Raw genomic sequence first — 26112 nt, forward strand, 5'->3', positions numbered from 1 at the left:
TTCTTAAACTGGTTTACTGATGAGATTAAACTAATCGTTCTTCCATTTAATTAAGTTAAATGTGAGTTAAGAAAATATGCAATTATATACTCTATTAAATTACAGTTCTGAATCTTTTTCATTCAACTGCAATTATGTTCTATACTATTATATATAATTATAAGATATTTATTAATTTTAGACCTTAAAGAGATAGTAAATCAAGTGAATAAATAAAAATTTATGAATACTGTATAATTCCTAAAGAAGAGAGAATATTGAAACATTCTTCACAAACTATGATAGAGATCTTTGCTTTTTATTTTAACAGATAATAGATAATAAAGTGGAAAGACTTTATTATCTATTAAAATAAAAGTTAAAGTCATTTTAGTGAACATATTCATTTTGTCATCCACAAAGTTATAAAAGCTACATTGTTGGCTCTGAGGATCTGAAGTGCTGGTGTGTGACCTGCAGTGATCACTCTCCCATTTATCTCTGAAAGATTAGTATATTTGATTGCAAATCATGGCTTATGTGAATGGTTGAGACTGGGCAGGACTAAACATTGCAAAGAATTATAACTAAAATGTAATTTTGCTAACCAAAGAGGAGAGTGTTTTTTTCTCAGTTAAAAATGTTTGTTGGTTCCAAAATGTGAGAGAAGATAATAACAAACAAGTTGAACTGATATGGAAAACTGAATAATACACAAAAACAACACAAGAACCCCTAAAAGCCAAATACCCTACTTTATTTGCTTTATATTGGAATATTTATAAGTAATGATTCTAAAAAGAAGTGCTTAATGTGTAAAATGTTGGTAAATTTTTTCAGTTTTGATGAATTAATTCAAGAGATAAATTTTAAAGGTACTTGTAAATATATTACTTTAAACATATTAATGCAAAATGAGAACTATTTTTCCCCGCTGTTCGAATGAAAAATTGTTATAATTTAATTTTGCTTTTAACAAGGAAAAGAAAGGTTATTATTCTATGTAATCTGGCCAGGTAGCAGAGATTTCTTATCTAACTCACTAAATAATTTTCTGAGCTTTGTGCTGACTTTGGCAGGTCCTTGGTTGTTTAGGGGGAGGGGGTGTAGCTATTATAACTTTTCATTGTTTTTAGGCAAATATGATAGCGTTATAGTCAAATACCTAAATGTACTCAGATAATATTTTTAACTTTGCCTTCCATAGGACTCTAAATTCATGGGAAAATTTTTTCTAATGTATTTTGCATACAAATTATCTTTGAGTTATCCTCTAAGGCCCCTGGGCAATTGCCTTAGATTAAGATTGCTAGATAGCAGCCATATAGCAATTAAGTCAATGAGTAGGTAAGCTTGTGTTCCAATAAAAATATTTACAAAACAAACAAGCTGGTTCTAGGTAGAGAGTTGTCCAGGTCCTAGCCTTGTTGGTATTAAACATGAAAAAATAAAACAGACACAACTCCCTGATGAATTGAACTCAGTGTACTTTCCCTAATGGGCTATTTATTTGACCTCTGCTGCTCTATTTCTTCCTTTAACCACCCTTTCCATTCTGATATCTATTGCAGTGAGTTAAATAAATCTTTAGCATAACCTTGTTTTATATTTGTATGTCATGCTTTTAACCTGTTTTTGTAAAACATACTTCCACAGAATCATAAAACAGAACTGCAGACAAATCTTAGAACTGACACAAATGGAGATGGGCTTAGTACAGTATAGACAAGGCAGCTGATACCAAGGACCTCAAAAATGTGACTCTGCTGTGATAAACATCTATCCCAAGGTCTTCAGCTCCTCGTTAACCTTCATTTATTCTTTCTTATATTTTATTCATTAAAAAAGTCACCCTGATTGCCTAAGACAAAGAAATACAGTGAATTTAACACTTTAAGGATGACTCAATAAGTTTTGTCTTTTCAGTGGGAACCACGGTGAATTCCATGAGGAAGGAATGAAATGACTCTTTATTTCTGATGATTTTGTGTCTCTGATTATCTGTATCTGAGAATACAAAGAAAACCAAACCAAAATGCTTCTCTTACTCAACAACCATGACAGAATACTTCTGTGACTGGATGTGTGGGATGGGACTTTCTCCATACACCAAGCAAGTACTCTGCAGTCAACATTGGCTCAGATGTCTAATTCAATTCAGTTCTGATATTATCTTCCTAAAGATAGCATCAGATCCTGCAGGTTAAAGGCTCAGTCACACAAGACTGTTCCTGGCTTCTTATGCCAATCTCCGGATTGTATTATTTGTACTTCTGAACAATAAGCTATAAATCAAGATTCTTCCTGCCCACTCTTGGATTTTGATCAATTTACTAGAGCACCTCAAAGAATTTAGGGAAACACTTCACTTATATTTACCAATTATTATAAAGAATATTGCAAAGGATACACTAAAAAGCACCTGGGAAGGGCAAGAACTTCCATACCCTCTCTGGGTGTGCCACCCTCCAGGAACCTCCACAGATCCAGCTGTTACAATACTCTTTCATCCCTATTCTTTGTGGTTTTCATGGAGGTCATTATTACATAAGGATGGCTGGCTACATCACTGACCAACTTTACCCTAACCCCTCAACCTTCCCCAAAGTTTCATACATAGATAAATTTATGTTAAAGGGAATTATTATGATTTGTTTTAAAGATAGGGTATGCGTGTAGAAAAAGAACATATAAAAACATACATATATATATATATATTTATATATTTATATGTATAAATTTTTATGTGAATTTTTTGTGAATTTTAAATGTATATCTCAAAATATATGACCATTTATGATTTATATGTAAAGAAGTTTCTATTTAGGGGTAGTAGTAGAGATTGGACTAAATTTAGAAATAGGTTTAGGGTTAGAGTTAGGGTTTGAACATATATATCCATATATGAATAAATATACAAATAAATATAAATTTATATAAATTAGCACATAAAAACTCATTAGCACATAAAAAAGCATTTACTACTTTGGAGATTCCAAGGATTTTAGGAGTCTTATGCCAATATGCCAGAAAAAGTATGTTATTTTACAACATCATACTGTGACTCAGAACACACTAGGTACTAAGTATCACGATGAGTCAGTGCCAATAATTTTCCTTAACTGTTTATATTTTATTTCTACAAATAGCTTAATGTATCTCTGGCACCTCAGAATATCATTGACTATATTTATATACCTCTATCTTGTCTTTTAGAAATTAAAGTGTTTAAACTTTCCTTTTGTATGTGGTTGTTCTGAACAATTATTATGTTTATTTTACATTAAGTTGCACTCATTGAAATAGCCATGATTACAATATTATATTCTTTTTTTCAACTTAATATTCTAGAATTTCACTCTAATGAATGCAGATAATTTTATCAGGCCATGTGAGAGATGACTCCCCTTTAAATTCAATGCAATTTGTCATGTTTATATCTATAATTGGCCATTTGCAGCAGAAATAATATGCAAATACATTTAAAACAGGAATGATAAATTTGTAATTTAATTACTACTGTGATACTTCATGACCCAACTACCCATTTATGGGATAGTTAAGTGGGAATGGTAAGGAAACCTAAACTTTGATGTTAGTTTTGTTTGTACCAGTAACTTAACCTGTGACTTTGATTAAGTTTCCTAATTTTCTCATGCTTCCATTTTTCTGTCATATGAGAATATTGGAGATAATCTTTAAAATTATTTTGAGCTCTACAATGCCTTTTGTTTCTAATTCAGCACATTAGAAGTGCATAAATAGTGTATAGTTTGCAAAAAAGAAAGTGCAGGTTCGTTCATGTGCCCCAAAGGTCATCGATGGAATGATCTCAGAATTTGATTCTGGAAGATAACTGGATTGGTAGAAAGGGTTTATACATGAGCAATGGTTTTTCTAGATAGGGAACTTTTCAAGATATAATAGACATATTGGTGACAACTGAACCCAAAACCAAGGAACAAAGAGGTGGTAAGCATGAAGTCCAAGCCAGTGACTCTATCCTACCAAATATTCCTAATTTCCAGTGTGGTACATGGGAGAGCAATACATGTATGCTGAATTAAGAAATGGATGAGAGAAGAGAAGAAACATATAGTGCACGGCAATGCAGTAGAGAGTAAGTATGGATGCATTTTGGGAAAAGAGCTCATGTGTCGTGAGATGGGTGCAGGGGGTCCATGCCAAGAAGTGTATTATAATTTCAGCTTCAAATTAAGAAAAAGAGCAAAGCCCCAGAGATGTCAAAGTTCATTTTGTGTTTATAAGTTTTCAAGTCAACCAAAGGGGCCATAGATTTAGTATGAGGTGAGAAGTGAAGGTGGAAAGGTAATTTGGAGGCATGTCATGAAAGAGCTGAATGTTGAGCAAGGACAACAACCCTGGCAAATGCTGTGACAGTTCTTTGCATGGGAAACTTCACCCCTTTATCCTAAACAGAAGCTTTTGATCAAAGCTTTAACTCATTGCTATGTTGCAGGTTACTGACAGAACTGCCCTCAAAAAAGTTCTGGGGTGTTTTATTAGCGTCATAGACTTTTTTGTGTAGTTAAAAATATACTACTACAAGAGCAAAGAATAATAGAGAAAAAATAATTTAGTCGTAGAGGGAAATTAGCTAAGGAGTAAAGCTTAGATTGACACAGACCACCTTTATTATCAAAGTCTCTTTCTGAAATGTTAAATTTTCTAGTAGGAAAAAAGAGGTGGTAAGTATGTTGTTAAATTTTCTAGTAGGGAGTTTGTTTAAATTGTATTATTTCATCTCTTTGAATGCAGAGTGAGAGATTCACACTTAGAAGAAATTGGGCTGGAAATTAAAGAAAAAAAATTTTTTTTAAAAAAAAGCTAATTTGTATATGTGAATCAAGGCTCTTTTCCATTTCTAATCAGAGGCAAAAATGAGGGCAAAATGCTTTTCAAGTATATGACACAGAAAGGCCCAGCGGGCCTGACTCCAAATTCTTATTCTGATCTCCCATTTCCTCCCCATAAACTCAGTCTTACTGTTCTTAAAATTCTCATGGTAAATATGTTCTTCCTTTTGGATTTTGAGCTTCTTTCCCTGTTTGGAGACATTCTGAAGTTTCTCTGAAGTCTGTTTATGTCCCCTCCTCCTTTTTTAAATGAACACAAAACAAGTTTGTCATCTGATTTTCAAATGCAATAGAACTCATTGATTCCAGTTTTAATTCCTAAACATACTTTATGTTTTAAATTATTTTAACATGTTCTTAAATTGAGATTTCCTCTTAAATCATAGCCTTATAGCAGTTTAATGAAATTGATCTAGGAAAAACTTTAAAAAAAATGATAGATTATTTTAGAAACATGATATCTGTTAGAAAAAAAATATAGACCAGAACTCCAATAAAAAAAATTGTGGTACAAATTCATAAGATATACCACCAGTAACTGCTAATTCACAAATCCCTATGAACAAGTTTCTTAATATACTTCACCACATTTGAAATAATATTCTGATGCTATGTTACTTCAGAGAGATGCAGCTAGACTCAATTAGTTAGAGCTCATGGAGTGTTTGTAAGTTTTTGAATGAAGGGGGCCATAGGAATTGCATTATCATTATTATAATTAAGAGACAATATTTTCTATTTATGTAACTCACAGGAAAAATACTTCTTTTTACAAAAGATGAGAATTTACATCTTTATCACTATGTAAAAATTCTAAATATTTTTAGTTGCTTTTACAACTTAGGAATCACAATTTATCTTTTGCCCAATAAAAATTAAAATAGGAGGTCAAAGTTTCTGTTTGAACTTGGCAAGAGAGACTACCATTCACATTTTGGAAATTACTAAAATGTCAAATATCCGGATGATGTTGACAGATTATTGCCCAAGTGTGGGTTATACCATTTACAGAAAGAATTTACCAAAACAATTTCTCTAAATTTAATTTAAATAAGGAGTAATTGATCACCACCTCCCCTTTTGAATCAGTACATTTGGTCTTTAAATGTGTACAGCATAATAAAATAGTATTCCAGACATCTTGGTATCCTATTTAAAAATGTTTTGATCTCTAAAAACCAAGGTTAAAATATTATTCTTCCACTAATTAGCTCTTTGATTTTTGTCAGTTGAATATGTTATTTAACATTTTCTTTACTAATATACAAAATGGTGCATATCATTTACTTGAGAGAATTGTATGAGATAATGTATGCATGTAGCATAGAAATGGGTCCTACAAGGCTGAATAAAATTTACCTATGTCTTTTACTTTTAAAATGCTATAACACAGGTTAAAGGGCACAAAGTTTAACATGAATAAGTCTAAAATCTAATGTGCTTTATGAGGACTATATATTTAAGGTTGCATGGTATGTCAAAAATTTATTAAGAAGAGATTTTGTGTACTTTTATCACACACATACAAAACTTTTTAAAGGAAATCATATGAGATGATAGATGTTAATTTCCAAGACTCTAGTAACCATTTCTTTATGTATATCAGAACATCATGGTTTTACAATTGAAATGTGTATGATAAAAAATAGAATAGCATACATTTTTAAAATGCTATATTCAAAGAGATTGGAATTTAATGCAATTAAGCAGGGCAGTTAAACTGACTGGCTTTTGTCTCCATTAAAAATCTGGTTGCTCTTTTGTTCAGAAATGTTATGTAGATATTCATGTTTTAGTGTAGAAAATTTGCCCAATACATGTTACTTAAGTAACTTTAATTTCAATTTTAAAAGAAAATGCTATTTAAATCTAAAACATCATCAATATTATATTGCTGTAAATAATTACATGTATACATAGAACATGAAGATTGATAAATTCAAAAGTGATTACTACTATTCCACACTGAAAATATAGCCTAAAGATAGAAATAAAAACTGCAGATTTCTCATGGTAAAAGCAGCCATAGTTAATGATGGAGTTAGACTACCACATTTTATGAAACATATGCACACCCAAGATTAATGACTTGCCAAAATTGTATCATCACTTACTGCTAGAAATTGGACAAATACCTCACTCAACCTTCTGGTTCTAACTCACCAATATTTCCATAATACTAAAACAATTGATGATGTTTTTATTATAGGATGATCAGTGTGGTACTAACTTTTAATATTCCTTCAACACTTGCAGTTGACAATTTAGTACTAGATAAAAATTAATATCTTTTCCAAGAAAGAAACAATGTACAATCATGACCAAGTGGTGACCTGCATGAACATTCATCCACGATTCTACCCTATTATATTTGATATCATATTCACTTTGATGTAAATTCAGCGAGTTTTATAAGCAAGGATCCCTCATGTTTTACTGATAAGAAATTGAAATCTTGAAGATGTCACAATTACCTAGAAATTATAAACTAATTCAAAAACGGTGACTGGGAATACAAATCGTTTTTGATTTCTGTTCTTATCCTCTAATATTACTTACATCTGAAAATTACTGCTGCCAAATTAAATGGTTTGCAAATAGTGGTTCTAGCACTACAAATTAGCATATATTCAATGTTAATTCATCACTTCTAGCTTTGAAGGACCACAAATGAGGATGATAAAAGCAGATGTCTGGCATATGGCAACAGATGGATCACCACATTTCTGAAAAGCTACTGGGAATAGCCTGGTCCACTTTTCTCAATTCTCATCAAGAAAGGTGCAAAGGATGGCAAAGAAAATAATGTAGGCAATGAAGATTTGATTGGGTTCTAATTTTCCCACAGTTTTTAACTGTCCTATTAAAATATGGGACTTCCAGTTTGGAAGTATGGTTCATGTCACAGTGTTTTCAATACCCAGGTAGAAAAATTCATAAACAAAAGCCAAAGCACTATAGGTAAAATTCCATAATATCACTGGCAAAATATAACTGCTGGTGGCAAGAATTATTGGAGCAGATGGTACATGATGAATTCATTAGGACATGTCTAGACACCAGGTTTCTAATACCAAGTTTTACTATTCTTGCTCATATGATGCCTTATCTGAATGCTGCATTGAAAATTTCACCTATGGAACATTTACAATTTTATATTATAATTACACATGCCTTTGATTATGAATTAGAAATAAGAATGATGCTTATGTTAAAACTTTGTCTCAATATATAAAAAACACTTCAAAGATATCTTCAGATACTATGTTGAATCACAGAACTAGAATCTAAATTCATGCTCATTTTTAAGGAATATTCCATAATCATTTGGAGGTTATATCATAAATATAATGCATAAGCTCATAAGACAAAAATGAAATCAAGAAGTATATTCATGTGTCTATCAAACAAATAGCTAAATACTATTGGATATAACTGTCATATAATTAGCAACTCATTCCTTGTTTATGTATGTTCTAAATAAGCCTCTGTTTGGTTAATTTGATTTCTCTCTTGTAAGGCAAATATACAACTTACACAAATAAAACAATTAAAGAATTTGCTGAATTCAAATAAAACCCAAAACCTTTTCATAAATTATAATTAAAAAAGTCAAAGTCAACAAAAAAAATCTCAAACTTTGGCATAAACATTCAATAGAATTTTAGACAATGTTATACTAATCAAAATCCTCCTGGATGAAGTTAAAATACTATAATCTGTATTGTACCTAGACTCCTTGGAAAATAGTAAAACAGCCTATTTTTTTCTTCCCTAGTGTATATCCTTAATTCAGGAATACAGTTTTTGCAAGCAACTAAAACTTGACATGAATATCTCCTAACATTTTGTATGTCCTGCTTTTATAAAGTGGCCAGAATGTGATTCCCATTGCTACTCATTACTAATAGCAGTAGCATCTTTCTAGGCTGACTTTGCAATTATCAGAGTTCAATTTTCAGGGAGTAGGGTAAGGAGCAGCAGGAGGTATTACACTGAATTCTGGAAAACAAGTATTGTTCTCCTAAGTAAAGCCTTCCATGGGAAGAGTTCTGGTAGTCATGCATTTCAGAGGTAGTGGAGGTTTTTGTTGTTGAGTAGTGGACTATTTTGAATTTCTTCTTATTGTTTTTGTCTTATAATCCCACATGGAAAGTTTTAACTAAAGTTGACTTTAATAGTGACAGTAAAGAACCCTAATAATAATATAGCAATAGAATAATAAATAATAAATAACCTTTAATAAAACTTTAGTGCAAGACATTAGAACAAATATCTTACTTACTTTCACCTAATCTTAATAAAACCCTTAAATCATTCTCTTCAGATGACCACTCAGAGAGAGCTGCACTTCTTGGAAGGGATGGAACTGGAATTTAGGCCTCAATGTACCCAACTCTGAAGCCTGCATGCTCAACCTGCTTGCTTGCCCCCTACAAAAACTCAGAATTCATGCACTTAAAAAACAAAAAACAAAACAAAACAAAACAAAAAAAATGAGAATAGTAGGTCTGACAAAAGAAATGTAAATCACAAATTGGAAAATAATATGGTAAAATTAGAAAAAAATTGCATTTATTCCTTAATCTAGGAATTATAATGAAAATAACCTGAAACATAGATATTCATCACAGCACAATAAAAGAAACAAGTTAAGCTTCCAATATTAAGAACATGCAGATAGTATAGAATACTTTTCAGATAACACAAATTGAATTTAGGAAAGTCACATAGGAAAAGTTTTATAATGCCATGTCAAACAGAGAAGCAGGCTGTACACAGAATAATATCTGAATTACAAATTGTAACTTCAACAATGCAAAAGAAAATTTTATAGAAAAAAAACTTGAATAAAGTAAATGTTGATGATAATGACCTCTGGGCATTACAATCATGCTCCCTCCTTTAATATTTTATGAACTTTCCCAAATATTTTAATCAGAAAAGATCTTTAATTCCAAAATAAATCAAACTATCATAAACATAGAGAATTATATAAATGTGACATTATGGATAAATGTCATTTTTTCATTTAGAATACTTCAATGGTAATAAAACTATGATTTATCAATATCATAATATGAAATCATAAAACCTGTTTAATGTGGAAATTATATCCGATAGGAAAAAAACAGACATTTTTTGAAATATTTATATCTTATACAAGATGAATGTTTTGACTCTTTCTATTCTTGTTCCAAAAATATTTTTGTCATTTTTTGTTTTACTGCATATTTTCATTCCTCAGTAATCAACAGTGTGTTTTCTTGTTTATTACTAGTTCAAAAGTGAAACATCCTTTAAGGATCCTATAATATAAAACACATGGAAATTTTTTGGTTCTCAAGAACAAAGTTATAAGGAAAAAAAATGAATAAGCATGCTATAGTAAGTAAACCAACTTTAATAAACTCCCTAAAATAAGGATGCAATTGGTCCTTATTGACTACTAAATCATCATATTTGAACTTCTTAGCTTGGCATTTAGTATTCTCTACTAACTAATTATTTTGACTTTTTAATTTTTTTTTTCATTAATTCCAACACAACTACCCTATGTATCTCAGTCATTCTTAAGGTTTCCTAGACAATCCATGCCTATGTCTATCACTACCCCAGAATTTGCTAAAACTATCTAAGTAGCTTACCCTTCTCTTTAATCACTTCTGCTGTTAATCTTATCTCTTATCACTTTCTCAAAGGGCTAACCTAGAAAATTAATGAGTCCGTTTACTATTAATGTATTCCTCCAGTACTGAGCTCTATACTGTGTTAAATCCTAGAGATAAAATAAACTGGGTATGGTTCCAGCTACCGAGGGATATAAAAAAGTAAAAACAAAATAAACAAATACATAACCAAAGTTAAATGAAAGGAAATCAGGGGTTTGATCTGAAGGATAATAAGGATATATAAAGTGTGGGAGACAGTGGGATGGGAAAGGAAGAAAAATCTAGGCAAAAGGAATAGTAGCTACAAATGATGAGAGACAGAAGTACAAAGGGCAAGTCTGAGCTGAGGCTCAGGTCGGCATGCAAAAGACTAGCTTTCTGGCATGGAGTTACTTAAATGATTAAGGATGAATTTATTGTTTACAAAATTACATTTTATGACAGATGATGGGATTGTGAGACTGGAATTTTCAATACCATGGAGGTTAAATTGCTTTAGCAGTAACCTCATGTCTTAATCTACCTGATTGATTTACAAGTACACTAAAATCCGTGTCTTCAACTTTATTTGTATTCCTTCTAGGGCTTATCAAAGGAGTGGGATATTGTTGATACTTAAAAAATATGTCTTATAATCATTTGATGCCTATTATGGAAACATTTCTAGAAGCAGAGATGGTGAACCATGTCCAGGGTAGATATTTATACAGTTAAATGGTGTGCAGCTGAGAATTTCCATCTGTCCCTGAAGCCCAACAAGAAGTGAGGATTAAGAAATATGTATATTTGCTATAGATTTGCATCATCAGTGTTTAATTGGAATGAACAAGATATTTGGCTGGGGTAAAGTTAATTTCACATGGAAGGTCATGGAGATGGCAAATAGATTCCTGTTAGACTCATTCCCAAGTGTATGAACCAAACTGACATTCTCGGCATTAAATCGCTTTGTTTGTTCTCAGAAGAGTCAGTGCACTTGAGTAGCTCCAAATTCTGTTTACAAAAGAGCACTGGGGAATTTTCATGTAGAGGATAAGTTTTTTAAGTTATTTGATCTATTGACACAAAATCAGCTCAATGATGTTTAAAAAAAATAAAAGTAATAGTACATACCTCCTTAAGAATTGGGTGAAATCCAAATAAAATCAATTTGACTGAATGCAAACAAAAATGAATCAACACTTATTGTTATGAAACAACTGAGCACACCTAGTAATGATGCCTGAACTTTTGGAATTAAAGCATAAATGGAAATCATTTCCTCTATTTATATTGGCTGCTCCATGACACCTGGAACAACCAGTTTGGGAAGTGGGAAAGCTGGCCTCATCTTTATCAACTGTGAGATCACTCGATCTCTGTGTCTCCATTTCCAGTTCAGCAACGTGAGCATTTGATTATCGCTCCTAAGAGACTTAATTAATGCTTAGTGGTTTTTAATAAAAGAGTGTTACAGACCTTAATCGTTTCAACGACTTGCTTATTAATACCAATGAAGTAAGACGGTTGAGCTATAATTATTTAAGAACAGCTAATACAGAAAGCTGCAACCATTTGTGGGTTCAGTCTTACTCTTGATTTATTGACTATCATGGCCATATTCTGAACTCATTTTATTAATTAAATAAATAAAAATGGTTTGTTTGGTCACCACCCTTCAAAGCACATTCATTTTCCATGTCTGGTTCTAGGTAAAGCTGTTATTCACTGAAGAGATTTCTTTGTACTATAACTACAAAGAATACCCTTGCCAGTAGGTTTCTCATTTTAATAGAGTACACAATAGTCATTAAATCTTCTCATATTTTTTGATCTCAGCATGTCTGAATCCACATAAAATTTTAACTTCAGTAAAGGGGAAATAGCCAATTGCTTCATTGAACAAATTTCCCAACTTTCATGAAACTATTCTCTTATAATTCTACTTATAAATGTACATTATAGCATTGTTGGAAAGGAGAACAATGAAAAAACCATGGCCACTGAGTAAACAAACAAGTCCAAAATGCCTAGTAGGAAATACAGGATATACATCCAACTCTACAACCAAAAGATATACTGTTCAGAATCAATTTGACTAATGATAAACTACATTGTACTGATATCAACAGTTAAGAGTCCTTTTTTATAGTAAGCACAGTGGTGAATAATCAAGATGTTATTTCCCTGTGGTGCATATTGGTAGATATAGCAATAATTTTATAATATCCCAGGCTGCTGAAGGATGATAATTGAAGGAAGGGGAATAAAACAGTGGAGGAAATTTCAAGATCCACTTCTAAGTTCTTAAGTTTGATCCCTATTAAGAAAACATGTAGTAGTTCTTAAGTTTGATCCCTATTAAGAAAACATGTAATTTAAGTATAAATTTAGTATCTGCAAAAAATATTCCTGATCATTTTCTAATTCATTTTGTCCCATTGGCAAAAGCACACAAAAAAGGATCATAAATCTCTTACTTATTCTGACTTTCCTTTTGCATATTTATTCCATAATTTTCAAACTAATTTTTAGAAGTGTCCAAATAAGGAATAATTGGAACAAGCACTGCATTGCAAAGCAAACACAAAGGCAAGTTCTAAAAATGAAATGGTAAACTCAAAGTTAAGAAGCAGAAATATAAAAGTTAAAAATTTTATTTCATTTCTTGTGGTTGTCAGGATCACAGTTCATGGCAAACATGAATTGTAACCAGATTAGAGAAAAATTAAGTGAGTAGTTTTTAAAAACTCTTAAAACTTCTTTAAAATCCAATATATAGATTTTATTGTTAAATATAATCACCAAGTAATTTGTTTGAATTTAAAAAATAAATTTGATATAACTATGGCAATAGTGTATAGCTTGATTCATTCATTCCCTGACCAACCGACTACTATACAGAATATTATATCAGGCAAAAGTCTGCTATTAAGCCACCTATATGGGGCTAACACTTGATTTTATCAAATATATGCTGTAAACATTGTAGTGAAATGAATGCTGTATTCACTGCATGATTATTGTAATCTATGACTTCAGAACAGAGAAAAGAAGATATAAATCCAAGTGCTTATACAATGCAAAATAATGAGTCACAGGAGAAATCTTTTTGAGATAAAAATGTCAACAAATTCTTACTTTTTTCTGTGTTGTTCTCTTTCTTTCGTCTTCATCTAATAAAGTAGATTCTCAGAATATTTGCTCTGCTTAAATATTACAAAGCAATAGTGATTCATCTAGTATTTGAATTATTTTTGCTGAATACCATGTATCAAACAAAATCGTTTAGTTATTATTTCTTACTTTCATATAAATCAGAAGCTCCAAATGAGAAGTTGACTTGATGAGGACATAATTTCTGACATTAAGCCAGGAAGAAGGTGCGAAATTGAGGACATGTGTTTCTCATTACCCCTACTATGCTTCAGGTGGACTTGTGTTATCTAACTGAATACTGGCCACAGGTGGCTGCCAAATGACCACTGGCAGTGCTCTGTTGAAAAACATTCTCAGACTAGGTCTGAACTCAGTAGGAAAAAGTGACGTAAGTCATTAGTTGTGATATTGTGTAATAATGTACGTAAAAGGGAAGAAAGACAGCATTTTTGTGTGACCCATAATTATTCTTTTGGGGGAGGCAGGGAAATGGTTACTGAGGTATCTAGAGGCAAAGTGATATCATGTCTTCAATTTTTAAGAAAGTTGAAAAATGTTTAAGAAAGCGTGTGTGTGTGTGTGTGTGTGTGTGTGTAGAAAGATAGAGGGAGAACACAAGAAAGATAAATGTAAAACCTAGAGAAATCTGGGTAAGGGTCATTTAATGATTTGGGGTCCAATTTTTGCAACATTTTGGAAAGAGTGAAATTCTTTCAACCCAAACTATTTTTAAAGTCTCTGTCACAGATTTGAAATTTCTCCAGTGCATGATGCAATTAAGAAAGACTGAGATTAAAAGCAGGAAAATCTCATGTAGAGGAGTTTCTTGGAAGGTGGTAAGACTGGTACCTTTGGGAAAGTGAGTATTTAAAAAGTTCGTGTAGAGACACACACACACACACACACAAATATATATATATAATCTCCAGAAGTAAACACATACAGATACAGCCATTAGTTAGTTTAGTTGCAACACTAGAATATTTGATAGACATTTTTAATCTTTGTAATCTGGTCCCAAATTCAAACACACACACACACACACACACACTCACACACACTCATACACACTCACACATACATACACAAAAATGGATTAATTAAATAAACTCCTACCAATTTTAGAATCTATAATGAATGAAAACTCAAGAAATAGTCTTCCTCATTTTACTCTTTCAGTTTATCCATCTGGACATTGCTTATGTGATGTTTACCAAAAGTTTGCTGACTGCTTCAAATACCTCAGATACAACTGGTCCACCTCGCACTACACTTGTAAATTCCCAACCTTAACTGAGGGCTATGAGAGGGACAGAGAATTCACACCCTCATGCTACCCAGCTACTAACTTAGACTGTAAAATTTAATGATTATTTTCAGGTAAAATCATATAGACTATGCCATGTATCAATATTTACAGTACTAGAAATCTGGTTCTTTTAAAAATTCTTTCTTTTTGCCCTGAAACCTCAAAAATCTCATCCCAGAGTAGGAAAAGAAGGTGGCAAAACTTAATGTGCACATAATTTTTGTGCACTTATGGGTGAAGGAAAACAACTACCTTTCACTTCCACACTCTGCAACACTGCTAGGAACAATGGTCCCTGAGATTGGCACTATCTGATTATAGAGTAGATCCTGTAACCAAGAGGAAATTCTCCTGCACCATTTCAAAGTAGACAGAACTGTTATTTTGTTTTTAAATTCAATCATCACAATAACAGACAGCAGAAAGATGTATGCATCTTTCTTTCATCAAGAAACTAAGTTCCAAGTGACTGGGCTTGGCTGGTGGGAGGCAAAGGAAGCTTTGGGTTCTTTGTTCTGCTCCAAAAAAGGAAATATTACTAGTGCACTCCAAACCAAAAATGGGAAGCAGAATTAAGATGGACTTTAATTCATACATTATACAAGTATTTAATTCCTAACTAGATGTCCAGGTGTTAAGCAAGTACAAGGGTTGGTTAGTCACAGCTTCTGCCCTTGAGGTGATTATACTATGGGAAGAAAAGATAGCAATATTAATAATCGAGTTGGAATACATAATCAAAAACTTGACACAAGAAGAAAGGGACAAATGAAGCCATACTTTTAGAATTCTCTCAGACTGTCACCCTGTAGAAATCTTTAGCCCCAGAGACTTATAAAAATCTGAAAAAAAAAATAATAATGTGCTTTAACAGCAAAAGGATTTTTGTCAGTGCATAGTATTTATTCAGTCACCAACTCATTAAGTTTAATGGTGTGGTTAAAATCACCAATCTATGTAATATAATTGAGCTATACTAGGTGGATCCTTGTGCATTATTTCTTAGTAATATGATTTTATCATTACATTTTAAAATGGTAAAACACCACAGTGTGGTTTCAGATTCTTGTCCATGATTTCTGTAAAATCCTCCAAAGGGGCTTTTTCTGAGGTATCATTGATTTCTAGTCATTTATTGATCTTGGTTAAGTTCTAATTTTCTCTCTAAAACCCTATTTGAACATTTATTTAATATTTTCTATTTAATTATTTCTGACACGAAACATAAGGCATTCATAAATTCCTATGAAGAGACTGTAGAATGGTTTGTAAATATCTGAGCTGACTTTTCAACTTCTTTCTTTGCCTTCAAATGGTGGACCTTCCATTACTTGTTTTAACCAGTATGCCAGAATAACTAAAATCCAGAACTATTGATTGATTTTTAAACAATTTACAGAAAGAATGGAGGTGCTACTTCTGTGGAGGGATGTTCTATACCAAATTTATTAACTCAGGTATAGTATATGCTGCAAAATAATATATACATATCAATAATCTATTCAGAGTCATAGCATTCTAAGTTGTGATTTGAAGCAAAGTGTATTCTATGTAATAAAAATAAAAGATAGCAAGTATCTGTTGAACATAGAAAAATAGTTGAATCAAGAGTTTCTAACAGTCTCAATTTACAAACTCTATATAAGTACATATTTATAATTCTATGGTTGTAATTATAACTGAAGGTCCAAACTATCATTGCATGTGTTTATAAGAATTCATAAAGAATTATTTAGTAGTCATCTGTAGGGAACAGAAATTGAAAAAGGGGATGTAGGAAGCTCACTTTCCACTTAAGATCCTTCTATACTGTTTATGTTTTAGCAAAAGTGTGTATCATTTTAATAATAATTTAAAAATTTTATGAAGTTAAGAAAAAAAACCTAGAAACACAGTTAACTTTGCACTTATAAAAAGCTAATATCAGCTATTTACGTTTAAATTCTCAGCCAGGGAATTCCAGGTGGTTCTCTCAATTGAGCAACTTTGAAAACTCAACTTTATTACCTGGAGGGGCCAACTTCCCCTCAGTTTTGTTCTTAAGTTTGCTTTGGTTGGCAAAGAACAAGTTGACATAGACAAGTTTAGGTATATATCTTTTGCCCAAAACATCACAAAAAAAGTTAACATAATAGTTTTCCCTGGTAATCCCTAAGTCATACCAGATGTATCTCAACTGTTTTGTTGGATATTGGTGTGAAAACTTTGTTCATGAGTTTACTGAGGTGGGCATTAATACAGCAACAATTTCATTCTGCTCACCAATTATATGGAAAATGAGAAGACTTAATTCTATCTCACTTCAGTTGTCCTAACTTACAATACCCAAAGAAAAAAAATATAGAATTTTAAGTACAATGACATATTAATCACTATTAATTCATATAAAAGCAAGCTATATTATCCAGTGTTTATTTCAAATGTATATGTCAAGTATTTCTTGAAAACTAAAAATTAAAAGCAATGTGCAGTTGACAGTAAAGGGTATATGCTAATGAGTGTAATGTTTCCCTAGATCTGAAAAATGACAGAATCGATTATCCTCTGAAAATCTAAAATCAATTCATCAACGATCAAGAATGAAATCACCCTTTAAAGATGGTTCAATATGACCAAGTCCTGATTGATGGAATTAACCTTTTGAAGGAAAAACATGTAGAATATTATTTGTTTCTCCAGTTGTAGAATCAACTTTCTGATGATTTCTGACATCTAGGAATATAATTTGTCTTATTATCATGTGCCTCCCAAAGTCTGAACAAGCTAAAATCCTGTTGAACCATGAAGACTAAAGGGACACTATATTCCTGGGTGACCATTCTGTCCTCTTAATGTGATAGATATTACCTTGTGCCATGTTAGCATTTGTTTCAATTTTTAGAGTTTTTATAAGTACTCTTTTTATCAGTAGAAAACCTAATAAGATTATATTAAAATACTACATGATTGAAAAAATGTACATTCCAATTTGAAAGTTATTTTCCCCCTCTGTGGATGAAAGAATGAAGTATTCTGTTTAAGATTTTTATGACTTCTATGGAAAACAATCTACTTTATAATATAAACATTAAATGTTTGGATAATCTCTTATTATAAAAGTGAAATAATTACATTTTCAGGTTTTATAAGAGACATGACAGAATATGATAAAAACTGAATAGCCAAACACTTCTTAAGCTCTACCAAGAATCATTTTATGATACTTCACACCACTAGTGCTTATTTCATAAATAGGCAAGAAATGATAATGAAATGACATAATACATGCAAATTATTTAGAATACAACTCTCCTACTGTAGTCATCAAAAATATAAATAGTATAATAATATCAAGTAAGGAAGATAAAATAGAAACACACCGACATCATTTAAGTGCATTTGTTGGGGGGGGATACAAAAAAAAATCTGAGAGGATTCACATCAAACTGTCAGCAGCAGTTTCCTTTGGAATACAGAGTAAGATGGGAAGCATAATATCAGGTGAATGGGGGCTTGTTCTGCTTTTTAACCATACAGTCTGTATTTCTGTAAGTTTTACCATGAGAAATCACATATTTTTAAAGAAGGAAATAAACTTTTTTAAAATAATGCCAAGAGATCTGGTGTTGTAACTAGGTATGGAATGAAATTATTGTAAAAATGTTCCTTCAGAATAGATGGATACACTACATGGTATGTGAATATAGTGTAATTTGGAAACAATTTGGATCCAGTATGTAACCAGACCCATGATAGTCTTTGTTTGAATGAAGGCTGAGAGTCAGTCATGGATCCTTCATTTATGCTGATTTATCAAGTTACTTAACCTGTTTGAATCATAGTGTCCTTATGGGTAAAATGAATATTAGAAATTGCTATAAAAATAAACATCCCAGCACAGTTTAGCCCCCTTTTTAAAAGAAAAAAAAAAAATCCTTAGGTTCTATTTTGACGTCTAAGACTGGGACTTTTGAAATGCATGTCTGAAAATATAATCTTCTTTTTCCTTGTGAATTCTATAAATGGAGTTTACTTTGAGCACAGTTTGAATCAATGTGTTTCACCCATACATCTAGAAAGGCACAACAGAGTGCTGGTCAACGAGTATCATCTCTACCAGTGGAAAGCTCCTGGAACTCCTAAGTCATGAGCACTATTGAGCTCCAATTTTGAGCTCTGAGCATGGGATTGATCAGGGCAGGAAATTCTTCATTAGTGGCTCTTGTGAAATATTTATGGAAATTTTAGTGATAGTGGTAAAAGGGAAAGGGAATGATTGCTGGGAACCAACTAGCTTTTGTCATCTAAATCCTGAGAGTTCACAGTCAGGGACTTTATTTATACTCGTCCCTCCTGGGAGGGCTTATACTAAGTGACATACATTATAACATGTTAATTGTTTTGCAACTCTAGAAAAACAGCAGATACATACATTTGATTCTGAGTGTCAATGTGAGTGCCAAGATATTCTAAAACAGATAGAAAGCTGAAAAGTGATAAGACAGTATGCGCTTGGTTAAAAGCTCAGATCTCAACCACAACCTGGCTCATTCACTTACTATCTTAAGCATTGATTTCGATAAAGTTCAAGGTTCATCTATTAAATTGTTGTGAACATTACATCTAGTTAAAAGAGTATTACAAGAGTTCAAAAGGATAATACATACACATTGGTAAGCTAACACGAGTTTTAAGGTTTCAACACGATGATACCTATAAAGTGTTTAGCTAATAGAATGTCACAAACACTCTAGTCCTGTCCCTCTTGAACAGAGTAGTATGGTGTGCACTGTGCCACCTGAAGAGAAAATAGGGTTTTTTTCTGTCAGAAAATGTTTTTCACGTGTGCATCAATCATTCCAACATACATTCCTAGGTACAGGACAGAACTGTGGCTTTTTCAAAGTTCAATGTTTCTGAGTTATATATAAGTCCTCTAAAATATGACTGGGTTTCTATAAAATGACATTACTGCATTTGTTTGCTCTGCTATTAATCTGATCCACTGACTAAGGAAGTATGTTTAAACAAGATGTATTTATTCCATTAAGTAAGTATATTAACATTCTGTGAGCAAAATGGCAGAAGAAGCCACTGTCAGGAATCAGCTTCCTCATTTCCGTGATGTCTTTATCATTAATATGAAGCCCTTACTTTGCATAGTTACTATTGCTTTTAATTCTTGCACAAGATACTTTTCCTGTAAAATATCTCCTCAGTTATATTTGTTTTTCTTAACACTTATATCTGATGTCTACTTTGGCTTCAGGCACCTGCTGACATGTTGGTTTGTAACTTTTCTCTGGTTAAATTATATTCCCATGTTATCATTTTGGTATCTTGGGAACTCGTCAAGGAAGATAACTTCCACTTTCCAGCTTCTACCTCAGGGTATCTAAAGGATAAAAATCTTCTAGACTACCTTGAAGTGTGCCCAAAGCAATGTGAAGTTAATTTAATAAACAAAAATTCAGGGAATTTAAAAAGTATTTTCATTTTTCTTTTTTATTATAAAAATGACCAAGATATTTAAAACAAGAGGGAAAACATCAATAAGAGAAAGTATCAATAAAACCAAAGTATAAATATACAGTTTTCAAGAATTTTAACATTTATATTTATGCTTTTAGAATTTGTGTACTTTTCTGTATATATGTGTGTTTTTATATTGTTCTGAGTATTGCTTAGGGAACTGTACTAAAACAGGTGAATTATCAGGTGAAGAATTTGACTACTTTAATAGTAAGAAAGGATATGTAACTAGTTTGAGATTTGTTATTCATCTCTGTTATTCAACTACTGTGCAAATATTGCCCAAAATAAGGAGATCAGGATACAGTACCTTCTAACCAGTTTTCATAATGACACTAAGATTGGTAAACCATCTGTACATAATACAGGACTGACTAGAATCCAGAATGTGGCATCAATAGGTAGATTTTCTGAATAGTCATTGTCTAGGAAGACAAACTTGGCAGAGTACATTAAACCCTTCTGATTTTAATTTTCTATATTTTAGTGATTGCCTTCATAATTGTATTCATTTCAAACTTCCTCTAGAGTAAATTGATGGAAATAATTTTCACTATCAAACTAGAAGTATGATATAGGCATATTGAAATAGCACTGAAACCTTTTGAATATGTTGTAAAAGAAGATATAATATAAAATTTATTATAACACACTGAAAGAGATTTTAATAGTGAGTATTTACATTTATTGGAAAAAGATTTGGGGTATTGTGAGATTTTAAAAACAGAGTAATATTTAATAAGCAATATTAAATTCCATTCTTAAAAGATTTTTCAAAATAAGTATTTGCATATTCAATGGAATGAAAACTCCAAATGTAGGACTTTACCAGTTTGTTCTACATCCCCAGGTCAGAGGCAGTCTTGACACACAGTAGGAGCTTAATAACTACTATTGCCTATTGAATGAATCCAAACATAAAACAAATCCTGCCACACATTCTGAGGGCTTGTTTTGGTGAGTCCTTTTGCACTTCATTGGATTTTGAGATATTACAGATTTATAAGGCCCATATTTTATTTTGAAGAGAAATAACTGGAATATATACTGGCATGGGGAAAAATTATAGTATGAAGTCAGATGATATGAGTTCAAGTTCTGGTTCTGTTCTCTTATTAGCTATGTGACTTTGGTCTGCTTTCACAACCATTCTCTAGAACACAGTGATCTCCTTCAAAAAATGTGGTTGAAAATATCTCCTCTTTCCCATTTCCTTATGCTCAAATGATACGACAGATAAAAAAAGTGAACTGAACAGTAGTGAACAAATATTGGTCAGACTTTGTGTAAGAGGCCCAAACCTACTTTCAATTTCATAATAAATTTCCTATGTATATTTCTGCCTTTGTTTACTGTATTGTCAAAATCCCTTATCTCTAAATTAACTAAAAACACTTTGCATTGGGAATATTTGTTCCCTCCCAAAAGCATCCTGGAAGTTACCTTGAATTAGCCTACTGGATCATATACATGGCTGCAAATTTCTTTTCCATTGTTTTTCATCCAACACCTTCTATTACTTATCACACTCTTTGTGTTGTCAATAAGTGGTTCAGCATTAAGAAGTTTGGCCATTAAGAATAGTTTCTCATCCCTCTTCAAACTCTTTGTAAACTCGTTTGCTTTATAATTCATCTCATAGATCTTTAACAATAGTGACTGTAACATTTTACACAAGAATTAGAGAAATTATCCATAAAAACATAAAAGGAGGTGAGAGAGATAATGATGAAATCATGTGTATATAAAGAACCTTAAGTGTTGTGACTAACTACCTGCAAGTGTATGTTGTACTATGTCATTGGTATGCACATCCATTCTTATAGGCAAAGAAGAAAGTCTTCATTCCTGGGCATCTCTGGGAAGGTTTGCACATAGCTAAGGTGTTTTTTGTTTTTTTGTTTTGTTTTGTTTTGTTTTGTTTTTGGAAAGAGTTCCAAGGGCAGGCCCAAAGCCTAATAATTCCACACCATCCAGAAGAAAAATGTGTCAACAAGTCAATAGAATGAGAATAAGATATGAAGTCACACATAATACTGAGGAAGTTAACATAGTGTCCACGGAATAGCAGAGAAAAGAACATAGACATGATTAAGAGTTTGTTAGCCCAACTCTAGATCTTTAACTTCTCTACTGGGGGATGCTAGGAGGAGACAGGAAGAATTGCAGAACTGCATCTGTTCAGCATCTGTAACAACACTTCCAACTTTTTGTAAAAATTGATGTTTTACAATTGTGCTAAAGCTGAGATATTTAGATATTTAGCATCCACCGGTGCTAAATGGATGGAATGGTCTCTTTGGCAAGGAAATATAACTTTTGAAATCACCTCTTTCTAAATTCACATAGTCTGGGAAATTTGCTAAATGAAGAACTATTAAGAATATTATCACAAAAGCATCTGCTTTGGCAAGAATACTTTTAAGTCTATAGAAAATGAAGCTTCACATACAAAATATAATGAATGGTAAACTAAGCAATCTGTTACTGTGTCTATTTGCTTTTAAAAAAATATTAATATACCATATTATACATGCCAGATCTGGTTTGAGGAAATAGATTTTTATCTACTTTGAAATTTTCATTAAGAAAAATATTTCTAGAAGATATCCTTAGTCAAAAATAATAATATTTTTGCCTTTATCCTATGTAATTCTTCAACATACTTGCTTTGGCATACTACAAATAATAAATAACAAATGAGAGTCCTTAATAGACATGCTCCTTGATATTTTCATTTTGCATTTTCAGCATGCAGTTAATTATCAGGATATAGTAAATGTTTAATAAATACTGAATGACCAAAATGTATAACTTGTGTATGTGTGTGTATTTAGGCAATGAACCATAAATATCGTAATAAATTCCCTTGCAGTGCATGGTATACAGCTATATAGTACATATATTCACATGCAAATGTAAGTATAAATAAATGTACATATATTCACATGGATATTCATTTTCAACATGTTGAAGATTCCAAGTAGGAAGATAATGGATGATTGAGACCTTAAAAACTAAAGTTTTTAAGTTGGCCAGCCTTAAAGATCTAGTGAGAGGTTTTTAGAGAGACATTTTACTGCTCTAGTAGGTCATGACCTTTGAAGACTGACTTTTTGCACTAACATATTTGCCAAGATTACTTTATGCTTGGAATTTAATCCTTCCTGGGGTTTTCTACTACAGAAAGAGAAGCTAGGAAACTTTTTAAATGCAAATCGCCCAAAGACCAGGTCATTTTTGTCGGAAATCCTTCTCACCATCCCCTGGATGACAGAGGCCCACTGTTGAAACCTTTGTCCTCTGCAAGCTGGTAGAAAATGCTGTTGATTCTTGGTCATTTCCTTCAGAGGATTTAGCAAGAGAATTTCCTTCAATCAGTTCATCACTGTGAAAATAAACTGAGGTATAGAGACTCGCCCAAGAACTCAAAGCAAGTAAATAAATGTTTTAGTTTAAGTGCATCCGGCATAACAAGCATTCTTAGACCTTGTACTTGTCCCATTGTCCTATTCTTAGGCCAATGTTTGCAAACAGCAGAGAAAACAATTGCAGATTGAGGGTTGAGGGAGAAGGGTTGGAGATGGTCATTAGCAAATCCCTGGGCCTGGTGATCACCTGCTTTCCTGGATCAAAACAGTGAAACAATCTATTCATAAGCACATCAAGGACGAGTGGGCCACTGTTTAAAGAGCCAGCTGTGCAGAATATGCTCCACAGTGGCCTTGAAACAGCTGCAGCTGCATTAAGGAGGGAGGGGGTGGGGGTAGAGGCGGAGCCTTAGTGGTGGAAGAGTAAGCTATAAGGAAGGTTGCAAGGACCCCGCCACGCCACCCCTTGGCAAGCTGGGAAGCATTTTTGCAGTAAGTGCATTGGACTGAGCCACCTTTTGAACCTATCCGAAAGTGTAAAAGCACATTGTAGGCCCCAGATGGATGCAGTGACTGCAAACCTTCTGTTGTCTGGTGCTCGGGAAGCTGGGCTGGCAGCTACATAGTCAGAGCTGGGCGTATTGAATTGGCGCTATCAGAAAGTACACAGAGTAGAGCAGACTCTGCTGTTGTAGCAAAGCATGACCGAGCAAAGTCCATGGTAAACAAGCTTCCCAGTAGCTGCCTCCGGACGCACGCCCCCTGCGTGCTTCTAAACCCCGCACTTCCCACGCTCATGGTACTGTGCTCCGCAGCCCTTGATGGCCTCTCTCTGGCCCCATTCTCTGATCACCCTATCTTTCCACCCGGCCCGCACCTCGGCGGCTGGAGCATCGCACTCACCATCTCTTGCCTGAGGAGGTGAAGCTTGGTTTCCAGCCTTTCCAGGGCGCTGGAGTGGCTACGTCGTGGGGAGCCAGAGGTTGGGGAGGACGAAGAGGAGGATGTTAAGGAGGGAGGGAAGCTGCAGCTGCTGCTGCTGCTACTGCAGCAACCGCCGCCGCCGCTGCAGCTCCCCCCGCAGGGGTCTCTGTCCCTTTCCCCGGGAACCGGCTCCTCCCCGCGGAGCGAGCGCACTAAGCTCTCGGGTACTTTGCGTCCCAGCTTTAGCTCGATGTCTCTGAGGTCTGGCAGCGGGCCCTCTTCCATGACTTCTCGAGAACGGTGATAATGGTGCTAAAAGACAGCGGATGAGAGCCAGCCACGGCCTCAAAGCCTGCCGCAAGATCAGTGAACTCCTCTCGGCGCCCGGGTCTCTATTCTCCGCGGACCGAGGGCACGGTCCCCTCCATGACCGACCGCCAAGGCAGTGCTAACCCTGAAATCCGCACTGGACGCGGCGGGTCGCAGCCGCAGTTCCCGGGTTTGCGACTCCTCCGACACTTCCTAAGGTTATGGAGATCGCCTCATTCTCTTCCCTTCTGGCCACTCTGCTGCAGTTAATTGATATTGCAGAGAGGGAGGAAAAGCAGGTACTAGAGACCAAAAGAAATGAGAAGGAAACGAAATCTGTTTTAGCGTTATGGGGAAAAAATTTCACATTATGAAACTGTCCGTTCGCATCCCTGCGTCGTTCACCGAGGGCCCATCTGGCCCCACGCGACACAAAATAATGATGTGGCCACGCTCCTGGATCGTTTCATTTTCCAGCCATATGTCTCCTAGCTTTCGGGATATCCTGGATTGTCAGAAATAATCTGTGGTCATTGAAAGAGGAAGTCGATAGGTCGTTTCTTTCCGCAGCATGAACGCTTTAAAAAGGAGATAGTTGGTTTAGCAGGACTTTGACGACTCCCGGGATGCTGCAGAAATGCCCTCTTCTCATTTAGGGTGTTTGATCCAAGTCATTGTGTTCCTCTGAGCCTCGAAACTTTAAACTCCACTGGCAGGTGGACCAAACTAGGGCCAACCCTTGTACCGTATATCGCAGACTAGAAGAGCAACACATTTTCTCAACCTCCCTGGTAGGAGCAGAGCTTCAACATTTTGTGCTGTACTTGGGAGAACCCATATTAGAGAATTAGGTATTCAGTTTTCCCAGCCAAATCTTCTGATAGCTACAACTTTTAAAATAATTTTTGAATATTAGAAGCAGAAGAATAACTTTGGTGTTACTTTCCATTCCCAACTTCCTAAAATCAAACATTATTTAACTTTAGAAGCCTTTCCTAATCATTTTACACTAATCAGAAAAA

The 26112-nt window shown here is 33.6% G+C and overlaps 1 protein-coding gene across 1 annotated transcript in view; it reads right to left on the reverse strand.

Annotated features, from left to right (window-relative positions):
• Window positions 1-25741, reverse strand: part of Lurap1l (leucine rich adaptor protein 1 like) — a 41240-nt gene extending 15499 nt beyond the window's left edge. The window contains exon 1 of the mRNA XM_076843425.2: window positions 24761-25741. Coding sequence (XP_076699540.1) covers window positions 24761-25066 — 306 coding nt within the window. The 5' untranslated portion in view covers window positions 25067-25741. The remainder of the gene's footprint in view (window positions 1-24760) is intronic.
• Between the last annotated feature and the right edge of the window lie 371 nt (window positions 25742-26112).

Source organism: Callospermophilus lateralis, chromosome 2 (assembly GCF_048772815.1).
Source record: "Callospermophilus lateralis isolate mCalLat2 chromosome 2, mCalLat2.hap1, whole genome shotgun sequence".
Classification (NCBI taxonomy): domain Eukaryota; kingdom Metazoa; phylum Chordata; class Mammalia; order Rodentia; family Sciuridae; genus Callospermophilus; species Callospermophilus lateralis.